The sequence below is a fragment of the Anser cygnoides genome, chromosome 2 (genome assembly GCF_040182565.1).
Source record: "Anser cygnoides isolate HZ-2024a breed goose chromosome 2, Taihu_goose_T2T_genome, whole genome shotgun sequence".
Classification (NCBI taxonomy): domain Eukaryota; kingdom Metazoa; phylum Chordata; class Aves; order Anseriformes; family Anatidae; genus Anser; species Anser cygnoides.
Window position 1 is genome coordinate 43,523,620 of NC_089874.1, and position 23,512 is coordinate 43,547,131.

General features: G+C 42.7%; 1 protein-coding gene across 3 annotated transcripts in view; it reads left to right on the plus strand.

Annotated features, from left to right (window-relative positions):
- The first annotated feature begins 2,600 nt into the window (after positions 1 to 2,600).
- TGFBR2 (transforming growth factor beta receptor 2) overlaps positions 2,601 to 23,512 on the plus strand; it is a 59,005-nt gene continuing 38,093 nt past the window's right edge. The window contains exons 1-3 of one of the 3 annotated variants that reach the window (XM_048076055.2): positions 2,601 to 2,732; positions 2,886 to 3,147; positions 10,317 to 10,349. In XM_048076055.2, the coding sequence (XP_047932012.2) occupies positions 3,066 to 3,147; positions 10,317 to 10,349 (115 nt within the window). In that variant the 5' untranslated portion in view covers positions 2,601 to 2,732; positions 2,886 to 3,065. Of the gene's footprint in view, positions 2,733 to 2,807; positions 3,148 to 10,316; positions 10,350 to 10,420; positions 13,193 to 23,512 lie in introns of those variants that run through there. The other 2 variants (XM_048076054.2, XM_013192724.3) reach the window with 2 other exon arrangements.

Sequence of the window (23,512 nt, forward strand, 5' to 3'; positions counted from 1 at the left end):
TTTTAGTAACAATGCAAAATCTGTGGAAGCTTGAAAGTATTATTCGTATGAGAATAATGCTGCAGTCTGCATGGAATTTTGACAGAAATATGATACTGCAAGCTGAGAAACGCTTGGAATAGTAAAGAGAAATCATTTGTATTCAGTACGTTTTATGGACTGCTGTAAAAAGTTGTACCTAAAACTGCAGCATGAAGCACTTTGTGTTGTCTTCACTAGAAGGCCCCTGAGGTGCAGGAGGTACCAGTTTCTCCGTGTTCCGGGCATCTCTTTTTAAGGCTCAGAAAGAAAACACACAGCATTCAGTATTTCAGTGTTTTGCCTTTCTGAGTAGCGAACTGAAGTTAGCTGACCCTTCCTCATCCAGCCAGGCTGGAGTTAATTATTTACAGCTTCAGTCTGTGGCACTCCAATGCTGGTTCTTTCGTACTTCAGTCAGGGTAAAGTTAAATATTCACAGTTCCAATCTAGACGTAATAAACTGCACTCTGCAAATAGGGAACTGGGAACTATGAACAAGGAAATGGAAATAAATGACCAGCTTAGTCTTGTTTTATATATTTCGGTTGTCCAGGAAATGCTGATTAGGTTGCATTTGGGCCCTAACAGGGAAGCTTATACTATTCATAAAGGCAGGACAAGGTTTTGTTAATAGGCCAGCCTGGGACAAATCTCTGAACAAAATGGGGATTTACTTCAACTTGAGTGTGGACTTCTGTGACAGTTATTCTTCCACTGTGAATATCAAGGCAAGATATATCCTTCCACCCAAAACCTTTCCTGTAGCACCTACCACTCTCATGAGCTATCTGAACACCCAAAGAGAGACTGTAGCACCTCATCTCTGCATGGCATGTCTGGAAATAAAAGCAATGCTCAAGTGGAAGAATCAGACTTCTGAAGTCCGCCTGTAGCAGACCTCTTCCTTACTGAATAACAGCTCTCCTGCGAGAGAGAGAAGGGCCGTGCTGCCAGGCTGCAGTCAGGGGTGTGAGACCACTGGGGACCGTAGGCCTCCCCAGGGCCTCCAGCTCCTGCAAGCCCCTTTCCTGCTCCCAGACCCCGGACGAGAGACACTGGTCAGAAGATGTGGGACAGGAGCCACGGCACTTTTGTGAAGGAGAGAGATGCACGTGAGGCAGAGGCCAGCTCACCAGGTCACACCTGGATTGTGACAGGTTTGAACAGTAACACTAAATCTGTATTTAATGGCTTTTTAGCTTCTTTCCATATTGGAAGTTAGTCACCAAAAACTAACAGGAGAGCCCAGTCACTATACATAGCCAACTTTCTAAGCAAACAGCAACGCTTTGAGGCCTGCAGCTTGACAGCCACAAGGAAAGGGAAAGGTATACAGTTATCCAGTATATACTGCTGGGCATTCAGAAATGTTTTAATTCAAGTGGATTGCTGAAAACACAGCCATCTTCTAGCATAGGGTTGATGTACAGGACTTGATAACATGCCGGTCTGTCCTCAGCCTGAATCCAACTTTTTCCTGACCTTTGGAAGGTGGCGACTGTATTTGAGTGAATCTTAACTGTACTTAAAGGGGGTTGAGGAAGAGGAAAATGCTCTTGGTTTATGAGAATTTGCACCATAAACTGGGTCTGCACTGTGAAAATATGCATTTAGGGAGTTTTAAAAACTAAATTTACATAAAATCACAATGTGATTTTTTATGTCTGTTATAGGCCAATTAAATGCATTATGCAAACATTTCCAAATTCATACAGAGTTAATCTGGGACATTCAGCACATGATTACGTATATTTCCCCAGAGGGCTTAGTCCTTTTTCTGAAATACCCCAAACTGTACCTCTAACTAGCACTGTAATTGAGACAGAAATGAATCAACCACATTTGAACAGGCACTCTCAACTTATCTCCATGGGCATCAGTTTACCTTTTATTCAATGCCCAGCCATTTAATTCAGAGAAGATGACTTTGTGGACCAAAAGTGGGTCTCAAGACCTATGCAATGGCTGGATTTATATTGGCAGAAGGCTCAGGCTTAATTAAGCCTAAACCTGCTAAGGGTCTAATGGTTCTCCCAGTCTCTGCCTTGCCATGCAAAGCTGGCATCACTGGTGTGTTCTCACTCACTGAATCCCTCATGCAATTTCCTCCTTCTGGAGAAATCTGTGACAAAACTAAATGGCGATGGAGTGAGGAATGGTGATGAACTTCATGTGTGTCACACGTGCAGCTTTTTGGAGCAAGTGGTGTGTGTCCAGGCCTTTGGGGAGCAAAATGAAAAAAAAAAATAATAAAAAAAAAAAGAGGTAGGTGACAAGTTGTCACAGTCTTCTTCAACATCTGCAAGCTGACTTGCCTAGCAAGTCTGTGCGAACATTTCCTGTTATTACCCCGACTTCAACCTCCCCTGCCCCCTGCTTTAATTCAGCCGGGGCTTTTCCATCTCTGCACCCGGAGGGGAGAGGGGATGCAGCATCGCTGGGCACGGGGATGGGGATGCAAGGAGCAGCTCCGGGGAGCCCAGTGCCCCGGACGGCAGGAGTGCCGGGCCCCTGCCAGCCCCCGGGAGGAGGAAGAGGAGGAGGAGGAGGGACGGGTCAGGCTCGCCCTTGAGCCCCTCTCTGGGGGCTTTGCCCGGTCCCCGCTCGGCGGGGAGGCGGACGAGGGGTGCCGGGCTGCACGTCGGGGCTGTTGGTGGGAGAGCCGGACCTGCGGGGGGCTGGCCTCTGGCAGATGATTGACACCAAGCTGGGTGAGGGTTAAAAAAAAAAAAAAAAAAAAGAAAAAGAGCGAGCGCAGGGGAGGGGAGTGAATGCGAAGGGGGGGGGGAGAAGGAACTACTGTAAGAGTAAGAAAGTCCTGCCCAGCTGTTTGCGAAGTTTAAGATTTCCTGTTTCCCCTGCAGCACCGAAGTTTGCAGTGAGTCACCCGCAGTCCCGAGCGGCGAAGCGCGCAGCCCGCTCCCCCACCGCCCTGCCAGCCGCGGCCTCCCTCCCTCCTTCCCTCCCTCCCGGCCTCCCTCCCAGCCTCCGTCCCTCCTCTCCGTCCCTCCCGGCCGAGCCGAGCCGAGCCGAGCCGAGCCGCGATGACTCCGCGCCTGCCGAGCAGCCTGCGGGCGCTGGCCCTGTGGGTGCTCGTGGGCAGCTCGCTCCCCGCCGCGCTTCGGGGTAAGTCCCGCTTGACAGTGTCTCGGGAGGAGGAGGAGGGAGAGGAGGAGGAGGAGGAGGAGGAGGAGGAGGGCTCGGTTGCTAAGAAAGTTTGGAAGCTGGAAACGCCGCGGGAGGGGGCAGCGCGGTCGTTTGGTGCCCTGCTGGAAAAAGTTAACGCTCGGGAGAAAGGACCGGGGGGTCCGCGGCAAAGCCCGGGGTCCGCCCGCAGAGGGGAAAAATGGGGAGAAAAGGGAGAATTTGGCAGGGAACGAGGCACGGTCGTGGCCGGCCGGGGGAGCCCGGGGAGGGCAGCCGGGGAGCCGGCGGCTGGCCCTGCGGCGGCGGCACCTGGGGCCGGGCCGCACCGGGGCCCCCCGGGCACTTTTCTGCGAGGACATCCTCAGAGGGAGGCTCTGCAGGCTGTGGCTTGCGGGGTTGCTCGCGGGGAGGTTTGGAGCCTCGGTGGCTGCTGCGAGAGCGAGGTCCCTGCCCCGAGGAGCTTCTTTTTGGTCCCCGTCCTGCCGGTGCCGTGCGAGGTAGCACCGGTAACCGCAGGGCTAGGCCCTAAATCACTGTGCTGCACGACTGGTGCACCTAAAAAAAGAACCTCGGAGTGCTCCAGGTGTTGGTTTTGCAGCAGTTTTGAAGTATTAAGTGTGTTTCTGAGGTGTCCTGTGATGGCCGGTGCCTGGTTTTAGCCCTCAGGTCAGATGCGGGCACACCTGAGCTCCTGCAAGCTTTGCTCTGTGCCCTCCGATTGTCCCCAGTCGTCCGCTCGTGGTCAGTAACAACCCCAGAACTGTTACTAAAACATAAGGATGTGAAGGAGAGAGTTCCTGCGTGCTCACTGCCAACAGCTACGTACAGCGTGAATAACTCCATGCTTTATTAATAATCCTGTCAAAGTCAACAGGTTTCGCATACCTGCAGAGTTACTCATGTGAGCTTAGGTCAGATGAATAAAAAACAATTCAAGAATAAGGCGCGGTGGTGTCCCAGAGCTCAATCATGTTATTGGTTTAAACTTGAGGTGTGCGGCTTCCTACTGATTTTGCTGCGTATTGATACTGCTGATCGACATAAATCATACTTAACTAGTGAGGGCTCTGATGTTGAACCCAGCCCCAGATTTGTTTTTTATTCCTATTACACACATCTTTAAATGAGAAAGCTCCACTTTTGTTACTCATGTCATTTATTATTACGCTTTTTTCACTCAGCCTGGATAGACCTTTATCTACAGTCTGTAATAACCAAAACTGTGTTCACCTGTTGTCAGGTAATTTGTAGCTTCAAAACTTGTTGAAAAATGTTTTAATAATTACTGTAGTGTTTTATTGTGTGCATAGCAGGTAAAGTTGCTCAGAAAACAACAGTTCCATTGGGGGCAGAAAGTTTGGGGTTTGGATATTGGTTGTTATTTGGCACCAAAATGAAAACTAGAGCTGCCAAATATTTTGGGGAAAAAAAATGGGGGGAAAAAAAGCTACTGACTTACTATAGTAATCTGACTGACTACTATAGCAATCAATAGTTCAACAGGTCGGAGAGGATGAGGCAGGAGAGATACCAGTCACTTCCCAGGTGTGCCTGCTAACCACCTGATGCTTGTTGGTGAGGAGGTTGATAGAGCCCTAGCTAAAATTTCTTCTGAACTCTGTTCACAGCAGATTATTAGACAAGGACGGCACATTCCCATAAAGAATCTGGAGAAAACTACAAATTCACAAACAGGTCCAATAGCCACTATCTGCTTTGAAACAGATGCCTTAATCTCCTGTGCCAGACACAAGCAATTAAAGTTTTTTCCATAAACTAAGGGGACAATGTGTGTTTTTTTTGTGTGTGGTTGTGGATACTACATTATGTGTTTAACCAATAAATGGCAGTGCAAACCAGCAGTTGGCTACACAAGAAAGTGATGCTGCTGTGTCCAAGTGAATACAAATTTGTAATTTGCATTTTGGGTATTAAAAACAGAAATTTGTGCTTTGGAATAATCTGTGTAATAGTTGTTTATTTCTGCATATCTGGAACCTAATTTCTCCATTCATTCAAGCTCTCACTTGCATTATTGTCTCCTTATCTTTTAAAAGCCATGTGATAGTTGATTTAATAGTAGAAAAATCAAACGAAAAGCTTCAGATAGTTGCAAGAGGGAAGTATGGGAACAAACATATTCATAACATGGTGGAACATGTTTGTAACACGATCAAATCTAAAATGCATTCCTGTCCCCCACTAAAGCTCTGGCAAATTTCCAGTTATTTCAGGAGGAAAGTTGGAACAGAACAGAGATATTATTGCGATTTTTCTATTTATGGGGTATCCTTGAATTCTGAGAACTTTATACCTGAGACTGTGAAAATCACTTTTATTTAATTGCTGTTCTGAGCTCTTCTGCATTAACATACTAATATAATATTCAGATGGTGAATTCCGTATGGGAATGGTTTCTATCAAAAAATGATGAGCCAGATCTTAAGCTGCTGCAAATGAATGTAGTTCCATTAGTGTCAGTGAAGTTACGTAGGCTATAGCACATGAGTTTCCTAAAACTGTTTCAAAAGCAATTTCCAAAAAAAGGGCAATGGAATATATCACTTTTTCATATTCGTATTTTTTGCTTATATTTTGTAAAACTATTATATGACCTACATTTAGCCAAACAGCATCGCTTCAAAATCAAATACTCCTTTCTGGGATGAGTTGTTATAGTTTCAAAGGTGCAGTGTGCTATAATGATGGCTGATAAAAGTTGTCATTGTGACAAAGCTTATTCTGAACTCAGGAGCAAAGATGGTGTCAGACTGACTAAGGCAAAAAAATAATTTTTTTCTCTTTTTTTGTCCCTTCTCAGAACTAGTCTTTTAGAAAAGAGTTCCACTTTGGCAGGGGGGAGAGTAAGCTGTCACTGTAGCACCAATTGTTGGGGTTTCCCATGATTATATTTCCTCTGCGAGATATTTTTAAGATGATATTTTTGCATTCATGGCATAGGGAGTTTTTTGTCTGTGCCATGTTCACTTTGTATCACTTCCGCTCTGACCTCAGAAGATAATGTGCCTTACTTAAAGGTAGCAAGAATGAGCACAACCAGCTATTTGGGGTCAATTTATTAATGTCTTGGATTTTGCATAACCAAATGCATTTCTGTCAGCTAGATTGAAATGTTATCGCTAGCACAATGACAGATTTTGACCTGAGAGTGATCCGTGCAGTCTCCACACTGGTTGGCATGTCTGCAGGTCAGTGGTGCTGGCACAGTGACAGTCAGGGCTTCCAGCCACCTTTGTGGCTCTGTGGTCCTGAGCTCAGCAGGATGGAGGTGTCCACATCTCCTCTGATGTCTGGTGAGCAGAGCAACCAAGGGGTGCTCCAAGGCAGGTGGGAGCAGTGGTGCAATGGCGTCTTTGCCACACCAGGAGCTCTTTGACTCAGGGGAGATTACCAGGTAGGCACGTCCTGTGGACATAAATTGGCTTGTACCACCAGAGCATTGTGAACTCAGTAAAATGGACTAAGATATAAACTAGTTCTGTGCAGATGTTGTAGAGCACAAGAGATCTCCAGCACAGAGGAGTAGAGAACCAGTCCTGTCATGAAAAAGAAATTTGGTTGAGACCTAGTCTAAGAGGTTTAAAGCTGAGATTTTGTTTTACTTAATAGGTCTTTAGCCTTAAATTTAGTTGGGGTTAGAGGAGTTGTTTGTGGGTGTTGTTTTGTTTTTGTTTGTGTATTTGTTCTGTGTTTTTCTAGAGAATAATGGGAACAGGTTTTTAAACACGTATTATCAAGAATAAAATAAAAAGTGGGGGCAAAATACTCGTGCTTTTTTATGAACTAGAAGATTAAAATAGACCAAAATAAATCAGAAAAAAATACGCCTTGTTTTTGGCAGAGCAGTTAGGATCCCTTTGGAAGTTTAACTTTGCTGCCAGGTGGACGTGATAGGAGTCATACTAAGAAACAGTGCAGAAGCTTCTTACTATGTTGAGTAAGAAGGGATATACAGCAATTGCTGTTTTAAGCTGTGAGTTGGTACTATGTATTTACAAGATGTGCTCTCAGCCTTCGGTTGTTATTTTTTCATAGTACAGCTTCATTCTGGCATAAAGACAGACTGGCAGGACTGACATTGGTTGAATACAACCTGAAAGCCCACAGGTTTAGTTTAATATACAGATGTTTAGGTTAAGATACACTGAGAGAACAAGCCACTTCAAACACCATCAAGCCATGAAAAGTTATCCATATTAGTATTTAATACTAACTCATCTCACCAGGACTCGCTGAATTCTATTTCTGTTGGTGACAACATGCCATCACTTGTGTCCATTAACTTCCAGGTATTTAAACAGGATTTACATTTGAACATGTGTCAAGGGATTTGCCCCTGCAGTCCATATGGATTCAGGGACTGATGTCCATTCATTTGCCTTGCTGCAAAGCTCAGCAACTGTTTCAAATTTAAAGAAACAATAACATTATAGTGGTAGGAGAAATACCAAATGCTGATTTGTCAGTGTTTGTTCATTTTTTTCAATATGCCACTTATGCCATTTCTTTTTTTTTTTTCCTCTTGCTCTGAATGCCATTGTAGTTGTTACAGATGGAACTGCCAGACCTTTTTTTTTTTTTTTTTTTTTTTTTTTTTCATATGGGTTTTAAAGCCTTTTCACCTCTGGGAAGATCGTCGGGGGGAAGGAGTAGTTTTCCTTTGCTCAAACAACTGGTATTTAGCAGGAACTTCCTGCTGGCATTCTTCCCTGAGTTAATCTGGTTAGAATTAGAGCTGGTTGAGAGCTTTTGACACTGTTTTTCATGGGAAAATGCTGATTTGTCAAAACTGAAACAATTTGTGGAAATGTACCAGTTTCCATTAAACTTTCATCAGGAAATAGTTTTTTTTTTCCTAGTTCAGGGTGGAATTTCTGATACGGAAGTGACAGAAAGAGAAATCATTAATCAATAATTAGAATAATCACTGGTCAAGGATGGAAGAAAAGCAGGATCAAGTGCCTGCCCTGACTCAGACAACATCTGAATCTGGAGCTCCCCCTGTCCACTGTCTCCAGGATATTGGATGGTTGTCAGTTCCCCTCATCTTGCATGCATGAGCAAACACCCCCGCACTACTTCAAATTATTTTTGTTTCACTCTGGTTGTGAATATGAAAATGTATGAAATGTTACGGCGTTTTGTGGGACAGGAAAAATAATTTTCTGCCGGCGTTATTTAGGTTGATTTGTGGTCGTATTTTTGTTGTCTCCTTGTTTGGTGGGAATGGCATTGCACAGAATGAATGGTGTCTTCTACTCTTTATTTTATATCATAATAACTAACACTGTATTCAGAAATTTGTGTCCTGCAGAGGAACCACAATTTTTATTTATAACAGTCCTGATAGTCTGATTCCGCTTCCCCACTCACCCAGAGTAGTATTTTAGCAAAAATTTCCCTGAAATTAATAGATTTCAATAATGGATAGAGGAGTCTGCTTCCTCACAGCCCAGGCATCCTTCACCTTAGAGCCCAGCAGATCTATCGCTGCCATGACATGCTAGGGTTAACATTGTGCTTGTGAAAAGATAATTTGGAGCCAGAGGCATGAGAAAGCCATCTTCTGTTTCCTACAGACATTCTATTTGTACCCAGGGACTTTGGCCCAAATCCGCAAAAGAGCTCAGTTGCCCTTCTTTAGTAGATTTCTGAGTTTTTAAGGGGGAAAAAAAGAAAGACTTCTGAAGCAGCTAAAGCTTGAAGCTCAGCCAGTGATTTGAAAGTCACCCCACATTCTTTCTGTCTTTTTGTAGTCACCAGTAATGCGACTTTTGAAAGATAGCTTCTGCCCTCTGTGCATTTGATCAGTTCCTCCAAAACATTGCATTGGTGTACCTGTGGGCTTCATTTAATTCAGCGTTTAAACTCAGTTAAAAACCCGGTCTGTGCTGAGACATTATAAAATCCATCTTGTGTTCGCAAGGTTGTGGTGGTTCTGTCAGGGCACAGAGACTTCCTTCTGTTAGGAAAGCAAGTGAATTTGAACAGTACATACTCAGAGAGCACTGGGAAGGCTTCAGAGTGTTACTCCTCAGAGCAACATTTTCCAACTAAAGACCCAAGTGTGGTTCTTACATGCCTGGGGCACTTTAATGGGCCTCTTTTAAAACCTAGCATTGTGCAAGTGGAACGCATGCAGGGCCAGACTGTCAGCTGGCATAAATCAGCTTTCCTCTGTTGAAGGCAAGGAACCTGCTCTGATTTATACCAGCTGAGAATCTGGCCACGGAATAAATAATAGGCAACTGTATGTTATGAGGCTGTAATTCCCTCGGGGGGGCTTTTGTGATATCAATCTTACAGGAGCCAGAGCGATCTGGTTCTCTTTCTTGGAGCAAAAGAGTCATTTGACTGCAGCATTTTGTAGAAAACTTTAGGAAGGAGAGGTTTCGGGCAGTCAAGGGAAAGGAAGTGTTTCCAAACTTCTTGTAATACATCATTAAGGATTTTTGCCCAGGAAGAATGATGGGAGGAGAGTTTGTGAGGATGGAGATTAATTGATTGGGGATAGGTGGTCCCAAAAAAGAGAAATGTACAAGAGGGATGATTTTTCATCAAGACCAGGCTTTTAATGCAAAAGCAGTCACGTACATTCCCCAAGCTGTATGAAAATCAAAGCTTCTCATCACTGATAAGCTGCTAATGCTGGTGTAATTAGTAAGGAAGCAAAGTGGAGAGTAGAAAATAAGGACTAAGGGGCAAACTCCTCCTCAAAATGTGGATGTGTTTTAATTTTTTTAACGTCTCATCCAAAAGCTTCATGAATGAGCTGGTACTCATTTTATTAACTTAGAAAGAAAAGGAACTTCAGTTAGGTTTTCCAGGAGTTAGTCTGTAGTTCTTCTGAGTCTAGATGTTTGAGATGTAAGATGCAGGTGAACCAGCTCCCTCTGTTTTTAATCCTGCTGTGGATTCTGCAGCACAGAATGGAAATAAGTGCACCGTATACATCACCTGTTGGCATGGCTAGGTTGTGCCTGGGGCTTTTGGAAGATAATGTGGTAATTTTGTAGATTTCATCTCACTAACTAATGTAAGTACATTTTTGATGTTGCTGTACAAGAGAGTGAACTTTGAAACAGACCACAGACGATTACTAATGGATGACTTCTGGTTATTTTCAGGGAAGGAAGCAGAAGCAGCTATCCAGGATTCTTGTAAGTCTTGAGATGCCAATCTGTTCTGATCCTCGAGGTCTAATTAGCAGATCAGATACTACTGACAGCTCACTACATAAAGCTGCAGAACAGCAATGGGCCACAGTACTTACACAGTACTTATGCAGTAAAAAACTCTTAGAGCTCAAAGGGAGCCAAAATTTTTTACCATTTTCTTTGACTGCTGCCCTGTGTTTAGTGTAATCTGGCTGCCCTGATCAACTTCCCTATGCTTTTTGGGAACTGTAGCTGGAGCAAATCTGAAGTCACAGTTGCATCAGGACCTAACATGTCTTCTGTACTTACTATGTGCTCCAGGAGAGTAGCATTTGTGAATAACTTCTGTTATTAAAATGAATGCTCGGGGAAATACGATAGATATAATTACACTTTTTCCCTTTCCGAAGGTTCTTTTCTTCAACTCTCTAGTCCCTTAAAATATTCTTTCAGTAGATAGTCAGTATCCACCGTGCAATTTTCAGGCCACTGCTAAAGGGAGGACTGTAGCTACATGTTCATTTATTCCTCTTCAAGTCACTGTGAGGCTACTAAATCATGTAGAGCAGCACTTCTCTGTTATTCGGAGGAAGAGATTCCATAGGCTGCATTTTATTCACCTTTAAAATGCAGCCTATCTTAGGATAAAAATATACCCCTTTAAGAATGTATTTTTTCATTATATTAGCAATAATGATAAGATGGAATGATAATAAAATCACACTGGGGAGTTAAACTTCTAACCAGCACTGAGTTGCTTCTGGAGTTCACGTGGTAGCTGGTCGCCTTCAGCTCTCAGGACACCGCCCCCTCTAGCTCTGCAGCTATCTTAAACTTTCCTGTAACGTGACTGGGTAGAAACTCCAGCGTGTCCCCTTCTCCTTGACAAACTCGCAGGAGTACAGGAATGAAGAAATAAATCTTTGCGTGCTTCACTAATGGGAAGAAATTAACGAGGTTTTGAACAGTACAAATTTGTCAATCTATGATCAGGAACCTGTGAGGATCTCAAGAGAAGAGCTGTCGTATGCAGGTGGTTGTTGGTCCTTTATTTCCCTTGGCTGGTTCTGCCTGCAAGTACGCAGCAATTACCCTTCTCGTTTGTCTTCAGCATGCACGGAGATCTATGGTTCTGCAATGACTGTGCTGTGGCAGTTGGCCAGCTGCCCTGCTGTGTACCTTTTACCTCCCCACAGTTCCCATTACTGATTTTCATGGTTGCATTGCCTCCTTTTCCTACAGTGGTTGGAGCCTTTGCCCAGAAAGCGGGAGGTCCACAGTTGTGCCACTCCTCAGCTTGAGAGTATCTAAACTCCATCAGTGACGGCCTCTGAGAGGAAAGATCCATGCTGGCTGAGACTGGTCGGGGCTGTAGAGGCAGCACTCTGCAGAGAAAGGGTTGATGTGTGTGCGTGTGGTCCCCCGAAGCATGTCAGAGGAGAAGAAAGCCTGTTCCCTGATGGATTCATTCATTACTCCAGCCCCTGCAGGGTGACTGATATTCTCTCCAGGGAGTTCATAGCACAACAAAGAGAGACTTTACATACAGAACCTTTTTTTTTTCCTAAACTGGAAACAACCATTTCTCATCCCCATGAAAAGATCAGAGAGGACCATGTAATAGTCATGACTTCGTAAGCCCCTTTATTGAAGCTTTCACAAAATAACTAGGTCAGCAAATACGTGCTTCTCAGCTATTGAATACCCCCTTTCCCTCAGTCTGTTCTTCCATTTCCTTGCCCAACTTTACCACAAGGGAATGCCTTAAGTCAAAAATCTGGGAATCTGATGCTTTTATTGCATTTGTGCTATTCTCATCTGGTGTGTACAATGCCAGGCCATCAGGCTTACAAAGCTGGCGTAGCCCAAGTTTGCGTGTAAACAGCAATACCACATTGTCTGGTGGTAACTAAAGCCATACCTGCTCCCTGTTTGCCTGTGGATGATAAAAATAGGAAGACATTCAGCAGGAAAAGATTGGGGAACTCCTCTGGAAAAGGGAGCACAAACAAAAAGGGTTTCTTCATCGTTGTTCTTCTTTTTCCTTCAGCTCCTTCTCACACATTCCTTACCTCTCATGTTTTACACTTTTGCCTTGAAATTTCTGCCTGGTTGAGGGCTTTGCTGTTCCCACTCCTCCCTGAAGCCACGCTGGTACTGTGAATGTTAGTGCAACAAGAAGCAGCCTATAGCTTCCCATACGTACATGTCCGTTGCTTTTAATGTGTAGAAGGGAAGATATAAAAGTGATTCAGTGTTGGAGTGACTTAGAGGCTCCTTCTTTTACGTGGAAGGAGGATGCAAGACTTGACAGTGATTTGTAACTGAACACAGTTTTTGCATCTTGACCTTTGGTTAAAGCAGTGAGCTAGGAAGTGAGAAACCAGGGCTCAGTCTCTCTCAGTCTCTGGAGACCCAAAACCCAGATCTCCAGCTTCCCAGGATTTCATCCATTGTATTTCTTATGCAACAGTTAAACTTCAGTACAGTTATTTGTATTAGAATTTCCAGTTTGAACTAGATCTGCTTAACATCTGTGAAAAAATAAATGCATTGATGTGTCAATTATGGTTTCTATAGACAATTATAGAAGTTGTGGGAAATGAACAGAGGTAGTTTCAACACTAGTCTATTGTGATTGGGAAATGGAAGTTCAAAGAGAGTCATAACCACTGTTTTTCTCAACAGAAATTCTGGTCGATAACTCTCAGAGCATCCAGGAATCCTTGTCAGCCTCAAATACCCTGCCAACTTCAACAAGATCCAATTTGCTCTTCACCCTCTCCCCATTTTTCTTTGCTTAGGAGACTGTGTTAGCAGCTACCAGGGAATGGCGAGGACACAAGGTTTGGTTTGACTATTTAAGGCCTAACTCTTCCCCCAGTTGTCTACGTATATATTATTCATGCTTCAGCCAATTTGCACTTCCCCTGACTTGGCTGGTGTTCTGGTGACACGTAGTGTGATTGTCAAACACATACCTACTAGTGGTTTGAAGTCAGAAACATATTGGCCTTCTCATGGTTGGAGGTGGGTAGCAAATGCTAGAAGCAAACCACTAATTATTTGAAGTAGCTTACCCTTGGAAGTTAATGACAAGGCACGCTTACCACTATCATAACCACACACCTAGAAATAGAAAACACTGACACCTGCCTTTCCAAGCTGTTGCTTAGCATGGGTAGTTATGCTACCGATACAGTCATCACCCTTTCCTTTAAAAGGTGGATTTTGTTTTAAATTTCCAATTTGTGTTTTTGAAACGCAGGTGTAGATAACTCTGCAGAGAGTAGTAATTTCTACTCAATTGTATTTAGGCCCACAGTGGCTTAGGAAGGAGGTGGTATTGTTTGATCAGGGAACCATATTGCCTTGTTAGCATTTTTAGGTGTGAATTTAATGTTATGCTTGCCCGGCTTTTGAAAATGACAGACTTGTGGTTTTGGACATAAGAACAACAAAAGAATTAGGAATAGTACATAGGTCTATTATTCTGTGGTTGGATACAGATTTGGTCAGATATGCAGGCAGTTTGCCATGCCTTAGTAAGATAACAAACCCATAAACACCGGGAACTGGGAGCATTTGCCTCAAGGCAAATATAAGGTGGTGCAGCCTAAGTTTGCTCTGTCAGAAAGGTAAACTGTGAGTAGTTACATCAGTTACTGATGGAAATAAAGTGTTAAGCAGGGCTAGCTTGGTATTTTTTTTACTCTGCAGGGAGATGATATTATGAATGTAAACAAGCACCCATTCCAACAAATGGAAACTCTAGGTGAACTAAATCATTCCAGAAGCGGGGTGTGCATTTTTAACAAAGAGGATAGTTACATTAATAGAGCCCTGTCAAGGGATGTAATGGACTTCCGAATGTGAATCACTATGTTGAGGCAGGGTTTTGCTTTCTACAGATATGTCCAGAGGAGCTAGGACTTGATGCAAAAGTAGCTGAGTGGAATGATTTCACTTACAGAAGGCTGGACTGGGAAAATCATCCCATCGCTTTCTGACATAAAGGTCCTATAACCTAAAAATCTGTGATACAGCTGGTAACCACCAGGCTGTTTTCATTCATGTCTTTTTCAGAATTAGTACTAGTGTCTCCAGAAGTTACAAACAGTTAAGGCACTCGGCTAATGAACCCAGTGGAGGGATATTTCAAATATGCATGAGTTATAAAATTTTGCATCCAAGGAATTCAAAAAATGTCTCCATTCCTACAGAGCACTTCCCTCTGGTATAAATTAAGATATTATTTTGTTTGGAAAGCTTGGAATTGTTCTGTTTTGTGAGAACACTTTGGAAAAAGTATTTTGTTCTGCATGAGTGTAGTATTTGTGAAAAATGCCAAAGCGACAGCTTTAGAGAATGAGATGCCCACGTCACTGAACAGCTACACCAGAAACCGTAACAAAGCCCACAACTTGCTTGTGATGTTTAAAGGGATGCTGAGCAGTTCAGCTACTATGGCTATCTTATGCACAGCTTTCTCAATGGCAGTTGTTGAAATAGTATTTTCATGACACAATTATTAATCCACTTGGTGTTTGATTAAAATGATCAAGGCATTTCATAAGAACTCTTAGACATCCTGCAGACTATTACTGATTTCTGTAGTTGAGTGAGTTTCCTCCCGATAAAGGATGATTATCTGCTATGACCAATATCCAGAAACATTCAGTGACTCAAAACTGTTAAACATCAGCTAGTATAATTTGACATAACAGCACACAAGTCATAGATTAGCATCTGCTGAAGATCCTGACCTATTAAATTCAACTCATACATGTGACAGCAAACATCTTCTGTCTTGTGGTAGCAGAATGAGAAATGTTTGTTTCTGTTGCCAGAAATGAACTGCACCATTTAAAAGTTTATGAAGTATCACTGTATTTTGCTTTTTGTAGTTGTCAGTTGTTAGAAGAAATTTTGAGGTAATTGGATGAAATTGTGAGGTATTTGGATGAAAATTAAGAGACAATGGAAGATTTGCTTCTGAGCTGCTGCTTGATGCACTTAGTCTGGTGTTTGTCTTCTCTCTTCCTAGCTTTCTCCCTGAAACAATTCCTTCAACAGAAGTCATTGTTTTGCAGACATTGAAATTGCTTTCCTCTTTATAATGTTTCTTCTAAACAAGGCCACTTGCAAGCACGTATGCTGTCTTGGAGTGCTGCTGAAAGATTGTGTTCTTGAGAATGACATAGTCTGTATCCTGAGGACCTGACATAGTGGGGTTTTGGAAATGATGGCCCTATCAATAGCAGCTGGGAGGGGAAAACCCTAGAAATACAACTCCATGTGTACACTTCCCATTCTGAGTTTATTTACAATTTTATTCTGGCTCATCATAAACAAAGAAGAGTCTGGAGTCCCTCACACATCTTCAGGCAGGTAGACTAAACATTTTAGACTGGCAAGTTCCTTCCTACTGAGCTGTGTCTTAGGGAGGAAAGTCCTTACCATATATCACAATGCCAACCCTTCTGGGGTCTGGCTGCTGCAAACAGTGGGTAATATTGTATTGTACGTAGTGGGAATTGTTGTATTCCTACATGCAGACTTTTGAGTGTCTAGTGCTGTTTTTTTAAATGTGAGGGCTTAGGGGCTGGACCATGCACGCATACAGAGGAGATTATTATAAAATTCAGTATTTTTACAACAAGCATAATGATTTACTCACACTTGTGGTTTAGAAATAATGGCAATGATAAGGACCTCTCAGTGAACTTTCAAGGGATGTATTTATGGGTGAAACACCTTACTATTTCACAATGGGTAGGCTTCACCCATGGTTTTTATTTTTCTTTAAGCCCAGTAAAATTTCAGCCTCAAACAGAAATGGAGGAGCTGACTTACTCTTTCCCTTATTTCAGCAGGATGGTATTGCCAGCCGCTGAGTCACAGTCCCAAAGGTAACTGGAGGGAGTCATTTGCAACTGCATTAAAAGGAACAGCTAATACCTGAGGGATAGGCTAGCAAATTTACCCTCGGCAGATAAAGGAGATGCTGCTTTGCTGGTAGAGATTCTTCTTTACCAAGAAATCTGGTAACTCTGTAACAGCATGTGACAGCAGTAGGATTTCTGCGAAAGCAGTCAACAAAAGAAAGTTTTCCTAAGGTTGGATGTCATTAAAAGTGCATATTTTTATGCATGTACTCTTTTCTCAATACTCAGTATATAATTCCCATTAACGGTTGTGAAAGTTAGATGCATCTATCAAGAGAACATATCCCCAGGGTATTAAATCGTGTTATTCTGATTCTTTGCGTGTAACTTGACAGAGACAAATATAACCATCCAAGCTACTGAATTTGAGAAGGATGTGTGCGTTTTTTCCCAAATCCATTCAAAGTGATTCTACTCCCAAGGGATTACATTTGAGTCTAACTTTCCTCTGATTTACAATTTTAGCTGAGCTGATGGATTATGAAAGAGAGTAATTTCTTTTTCATACTGTTTTCCTGAATCTGTCATTCAAATCTTGCTGTGTGAGGACAGAATGGTTCGTAAACATTTTCCTGGAGGAAAATGGCTCCTTACAGCAAAAAGGAGCTCGGAACAGAGCTTCTGCATAAACATGTTTGCCCATCAGTGACTGACAGAGAAGTCTCTGTGTGTGCAAAGGATGTGGATTTTTTAAGTGAGACTTCTTATTTGGAAACTGTTTTTCAAATAGACCAGGAAGGATGGGTTATGCTCGGGTCTAGAGAAAGAAATTGCACAGGATACTGTTTTATCAGAATGCATGGATGATATTGTAAACTAGGACCATTGCAGGAGCATCCTATGGTTGGGAGATGTGCCTTAACTTGAATTCTATCTTTCCCAAATATTTCTGAATTATAGAAGTCTTCAAAAAGCTAAAGGAAATGAGGTGGTCTGCACTCTACATTAGTAAATTGTAATTTTATATTAAGTTTAAAGCAAAGTCCACAAGTCTTAAACTGTGACTACAAATTCTGCACCTTCAGCAAAGCCTTGGTTTTGTTTTGTTTCATTGTTTTTGTTTTATTTGTTTGTTTGTTTATGGCTGGGAAGGAGGGATAGTGGCAGTGAAAGCACTTTTTTTTAAAAAAAAAAAGAAAATCCTGCTAATACCCTGCCTTTATCTGGAAAAACAAATATTTATAAATCCCTCTGAATCATGTAACTGTGTAAAGATTGTGGGTTTGAAAGCACAGTTGTCTGGTTAATCCATTTAAATGCTTATTTTGAATGGGCAGCTGTGAGTCTTTGTGTGTACACAGCTTCTCCCCACACTTATTGTTGTGTTATAAAATATAGAAATTCTGGCCTGATTCAGTAGTAGTAGGTGTACACACATGCCATTTTCTATAGTATGAGATAGAGATTGTCTCCATGCTGAGCACATGCTTGTTTAAGTTGGCCTGTGGCCGTGCTGTGGCTGAAGACCTTTTTTTTCGGTGGCTTCCATTCCCAGCTGTTTAGGTTGCTTTAGATCATGCTTCAAGAACATCCAGGTCCTGGTCAGAGGCACAAAGCAGCCCCTAACCCATGACTTCAACGTGCTCCAGCAGTTGATGCAAAAGGTGCAGCTGTGAAGACCCGGTTACAGGGCTCGATATGGAGCCCTGTATGGGAAAAGATTAGGAGCTCTGGTCTGAATTCCTCTGACATGATGGAAATACAACACTGGACAGCAGGACTGTAATTTATGTACTCCAAATCATGCCAATGTATCTAAACTGTTTTAATGGCTTACTTATGCCACTTGTGCCCCATGTGCTTTATAACTGCGAAGCATTTCCTACTTGTGAATGTGACTCTCTAACCAAAATTTGAACAGATGCAGCCTGTTCCAATTACAGCATTGTAGTTTGAGACTGCTTTTGATTTTTCTTTTTGAAAATACTAAGTCCATTATTTAGGTTTGGCTTCATTTGACTAGGCTACTTGTTCCTTGGTGCACAGGATCTTCAGCTAACAGAAAAGGAAGTGCACTCAGAATCAGGCTCTTTGAAACCACGAGATGGGAATTAAAGCTCAACAAAAGTTTCAGAGCAAAAGCTCAAAGTCAGGCAAAACTGTTGTCTGGGTTTACGGACAGTTCTCCCAGACTAGTGGTAGTTTCAGGTAAATGTTCATCAGACTTTCCCCTGAAAAAAAAACAGAGTTGTGGTGATTTGGCTGAATTTTGTTTGTGTGTTCACATTACAGATCTGCAGCAAGATCAGACATTTCACTTCAGACAGAGGATATCTATGCTTCATTAGTGCTACCCTTCCCATTTATAGAGCTCTTTCTCTTGAAAAACAGTGTATCCTCAAAATAAGACTGCTCTGAATCCTTCAGCGTCCTGGGAGGAAGAGACAGTTGATAGGTCTGTATGCTGCTGATGAACCAGTTGCAGAGCAATACCTGTCTTTTCAAATGTCTCACATAAGTCTTGTTAACTGACTTGAGACGCCATAAGTGCTTTTTCTATACCGACCCCTTCAAAGTCAAAATAACCTCCTGCCTACTTTCATGGTAGATTTGAACTATGATCATAGTGGACGTGAACTATGGATCCCCCATAGTGGTTGGGGCCTATCCTGAGGTGTCTCTGCAAATATTTCTGGGGATAAACATCAATCTCTAGAGTTCTCCCTGAAGCAAGCACCAAAGCCAATGCAGTTGAGTCCTAGGCAAGTCTCACCTGCCCTAGCAGTGACAGTGCCTGGCAGAAGAGAAAAGCTTCCCCACCTGGAAGGGCTGTGACATCCCAACTCAGGGCGGGTGGCATTTGAAAGCAGGCTGCACTTGGACTGGAGCCAACCTGATTTCCTTCTTGGTCCAGGCAATTTGGCAGCCTGACCCCAGCCTGGGATGCAGAGTCCTCGGGTGCAATCCTGCCCGTGAGGCTGTGCAATCAGGGCTGATCAGCCTGGGTGCCCCTGTTGAAATACACAGTTTCCCATTGCCCTAGCCATGGGTTCCCACTCGACACACCAAGTTCTTTGTTGTGTTTGCAAGATCAGATAGCTGTCTAGACTGAAGAACTGTTCTGGTTTCAGACTGGCCTTTTGGAGGGGGAGGGAGGCCTGGTAAGGTGAGTATTAATGCAAATCAGCCCCCCAGCCTGGGTCCTCTGTGAGGAAGAACATTCAGTGAGGGATGGGAGCGAATCTGCTTCACCTCACCAGAGGAGGTGAACAGGACTACTGTTTTTTGCAAACTGAGAGTGTTTGTGCAGATATTTTCGGTATGGGTTCACCAGAGAGAAAAGGAAAAGAGAGGATCTTTTGTGTTCACAATGCTTAAGAAACAAATTAGTCACTTTTCTTAAAATGGTCTGAGGACTTTTCCAAGAGGCAGGCAATTGTTGTTCTCAAAATATGCATTTCCTCGCATAAAAAAAGGAATGGCGCTAAAAATAAGATGTCAGAAATGGTGTGTGAGTGTGAAGTGGGATTCCCAAAGGAGTGATCCACGCGGACTCTGGAAAGCTGCATGTGGCAGGAGCCTTTCAGAAGGGCCCTGACCCTCAGAAACTGCTGTGGATTGTGTGCCTCAAACTGCGGTGACTGTGCTTCTGATTGTTAAATGCAGCATACACAGGAAAGATGGGGATGGCCTAATGCCTTCCAAAAACTGTCCAGAAAGTGTGTTAGTAATTTTAAGGGGATATTATTAAAAACAAAATGAAAAATAAATGCATGAAATGGCAAGCACAGGAGTGATACTTCTGATTCCAAGCAACCTAGTAGTATCAAAGGAAGCCTGGGGGAGTGAGACATAACTTTGAATTTCCTGTTTTGTGTGATTTGTCACAGTCTTAATGTTTATGCTTAATTTTCTCTACTTTAAAATAAATAAAAATAAAACTCTCCCCCCAAACTAAAATATGTCATGACCTTTCCTGGACAGCCTTCTCTCAGAGCAGAGAGGGTTTGCAAGAGCTTGCCAGTCTCTTGAGTAAATGAGCAGTGTTAATAAACATCTGCTGGTCTGTGCTGACCCTTCATAAGGTACAGCATCTGCTGTAAAAATATTTTTTTTTACAGTTTCCTGTGCATTTTAGTTGTCTTTAATCTGCTCTTTCGAATACACTAGAATCCATCGGGCATACGTTTAGCAAGAGTTTATATGTAGCAAGAGTTTAACTTCAGCAGGAGTCAACTGTGGTTTTAGGAGGTCCTTTAGGAAAGATCTGGCTTTTTGCAGTCTGAATTGCTGCATGCTGCCAGTGTAGAGGTCAGTCTTTAAGCATTTTGCATTTGAAGGAGATGATTTTCTGCCACCTATCTAACCTTCCACGTTCCTGTCAAAAATGCTGCAGGTAGTCAGGTAACACTACAAAATATTTTTGTACGTATACATTTCATACCTCTTGAATTTTATAGTTGATTTAAAAGTAACTGAGCAAATAAACCACAGCAACTTTGTGTGTGTGCTATATTTGTTTCTAATATAACCTGAACTGAGGTAAATCAACCATACTTCAAAATGATTTGAAGGTCCACAGAGAAAGCTGTAAAACCTCCACCCTTTCAATTTGATCAGTTAAGCTGATGTGGTGATGTGAGGATACCAGGCTGCACTTTGTTACTTGAAGCTATTTGGAAAGTTAAGCGTGACAAAGCCACATGCTAAATATGAGTAAAGCCCTGTAGGAGTGTCAGTCGTGAGTGTCTGACTGAGCAAACGTTACTATTTTGATGTCTGTGCAGCTTTGGTTCTGCATTGTTCTGTGGGAGCTGAGGGCTGCCTGCTCTAGTACCGCAGTGGTGAGCAGACAAAGCAGTCGTCTGTGTGAGGGAGAAGAAGGACTGTGCCATGTGCTGTCATCACAGGTGCCACAACTTCAGTTTGCCATGGGAAAGAAGACAGGGTTTGGCAATACAGCATGTCAGGGAGCTTCTTAGTCTCAACACTCATAAGGTTAGCCTCTTCACCTCAACCAAAGATCCTAATATGTTCTACCGGCCAAAAGCTGAGCAGAAGATGCCCCCATGACATACCCTTCAAAAGTTCTCCGCCTTCCTCTCACTTGTAGCCTGCTCAGTGAGGGTGCTCCTAAAAAGAAGACAGTGAAGATTTCTCTTCACTAAGCAGCTGTCACAAGCTGAACACTCATTACTGCTAGTAATGAAGTGATGACTTTAGGTAAGCGATGTTGATACCGTAAGAATATGATCCATTTTTTTGTGGTCTCATGGATTTTTTGGGTTGTATGTGGCACTGAGCACATTCAGTAGGCTTACAAACAAACTGAAGGGCCAGGATCTGTTTCTATAAAATATTTAATGGCTAATAGAGGTAGCTTGGCAATAACACTGGAAAATATCCTAAACGCCTGTACTGGGTGGACTTCTGAGTTTCCCTGTTGGAAAGTGGAAGTTTAATAAATAGGCCCTCAAAAATAGAGTTGAATGACTTTAAAGTGACCATTTCTTGTGTCTCCTGTAGTAAAAGAGAGAAAGGGAAGAAATATGAACTAAGCTTTTGGAGGGAATATATGCCTTTTTCAAGACAAGTGATTCACCTTCCCCAAAGCCATTATGAAGAATGAAAAACCTGATTATATTTTCAAGTAGGTTGTTGGTGGTGGTGTGACTGTTGAGGGGGCAGGAGTGGGGAGAAGCATGTTTCTATAAACAGGCTTCTTAGCTAGCTGAAGAGAGAGGTAGGACAGGTTCAGAAACTGCTTTCAACCTACTTAGAAGATTCAGTGGCATGCTTTTGTTCTGGCGAGGACCTGTAGTTGAGAGCAGAGGTGCATTTGTGTTTTTCTGAGCCAGAAGTGTTCTAAATTGTTTTAAACGTTTTGGGATTTGCCCCACAAGCTCTTCAATCATGAAAAATCTTTTCTTCTTTCTATATCACAGAAAGAACTATTTAATACCTGAATGACTTCTGTCTATTTTCAGAGCATCTAAGTTGGAAAATATTTGTATGAATCTGAAGTGTTTATGCTCTTTCAACCCTGTTTCAAATGAAGTAGTGGCAGTTCTTACTGTGCAAATAGAACACCAAAGGAGGTGAAGTTGCAAGATATGCTTTTTAATGGACAGGTCAGATTTGGCTATGCTAATGTCAGTCCTGAACCATGAATCATGCTTATTACAACAAAGCAGGGAGGCTGTTTTTCCTAATCTCGTGATTCAGATGAGCATTGCTGTACTAGATACTCACTGTATGTCTGAAGTCACAGAAGGAGTTAACCGCCAACAACAGCTTCCAGTAAATTCCAAATGTAATGCATTATGCAGAAAAAAACCTAGACCCTGTAGTCATAGCTGAATAAATTGATCTTCGTGTTATATCACATACAGTTCTCCAATGCTGTGTGCTGTTTACTGGCTGTGTTAGGGAGGCTGCGAGTTAAAGTCAAGAGAAGATGAAACATCCCTTTGAGTGCCCTATGGGAAGCCATCATTTAGATCTTTTTTCAGCCCTTTTGCCTGGAGACAGTATTCATTTGTTCCGCCTTCCATGGGCTACCATGGAGTGCTAAACAGTGGCCAGCAAATGTGGAAGACAGCAGCAAGTTAAAAATCTGCAGGTGAAAACTCATTATCTGAAGCATCACAACAATGTTATTTTTATTGCCTGTTTTCAGAATATGTTCACATTTCATTGTAAGTGTTGAGCTTGAGTCTCCTCACACCTGCACAAATGTCAGTCAGCAGTAATTTCACTGAAGACAGCTAGCTCTGTTCTTAGGCATGCATGTTCGAGGCAGGCGGCTCACTGCCATGCCCTGTGCAAGTGAGAAGAGCCAAGCCCATGATTAAAACTGCCAGTGTTAGCTCATTTTGGAAGTAGGGGATAAAAATAGCATTATTTTCATGTTTTAAATACAAGAATGATTTTTATCCTGAAGGTCTCCAGCTTAATATTCTGCTCCCTCCCTTATTTTCTGCTGTTGTGTCCCCCTCCTCCCTCACTCCTGCCAGATTTGATTGTGTTTCTGTGTCAGTGCCTGCAGCAATCCCTAAAGCAAAGTTTTGCCAGTTGCACATGCTGCTAAAAGCCAGGTACTGCCACTGCAGAGATGAGTTAAATGAAGTTTTCTAACTTCTGCTCCTTTTCCTTTTGTCTCCTCCCTCTGCAGATGCCTTCCCTGCCTGTGGGTTAGAAATAGCGGTTTCCACATTTCAGTGCAGTCCACCCAGTGGCCTTCTCACAGTGAACCAGTTCTGCTTTGGCCTTCCTTCC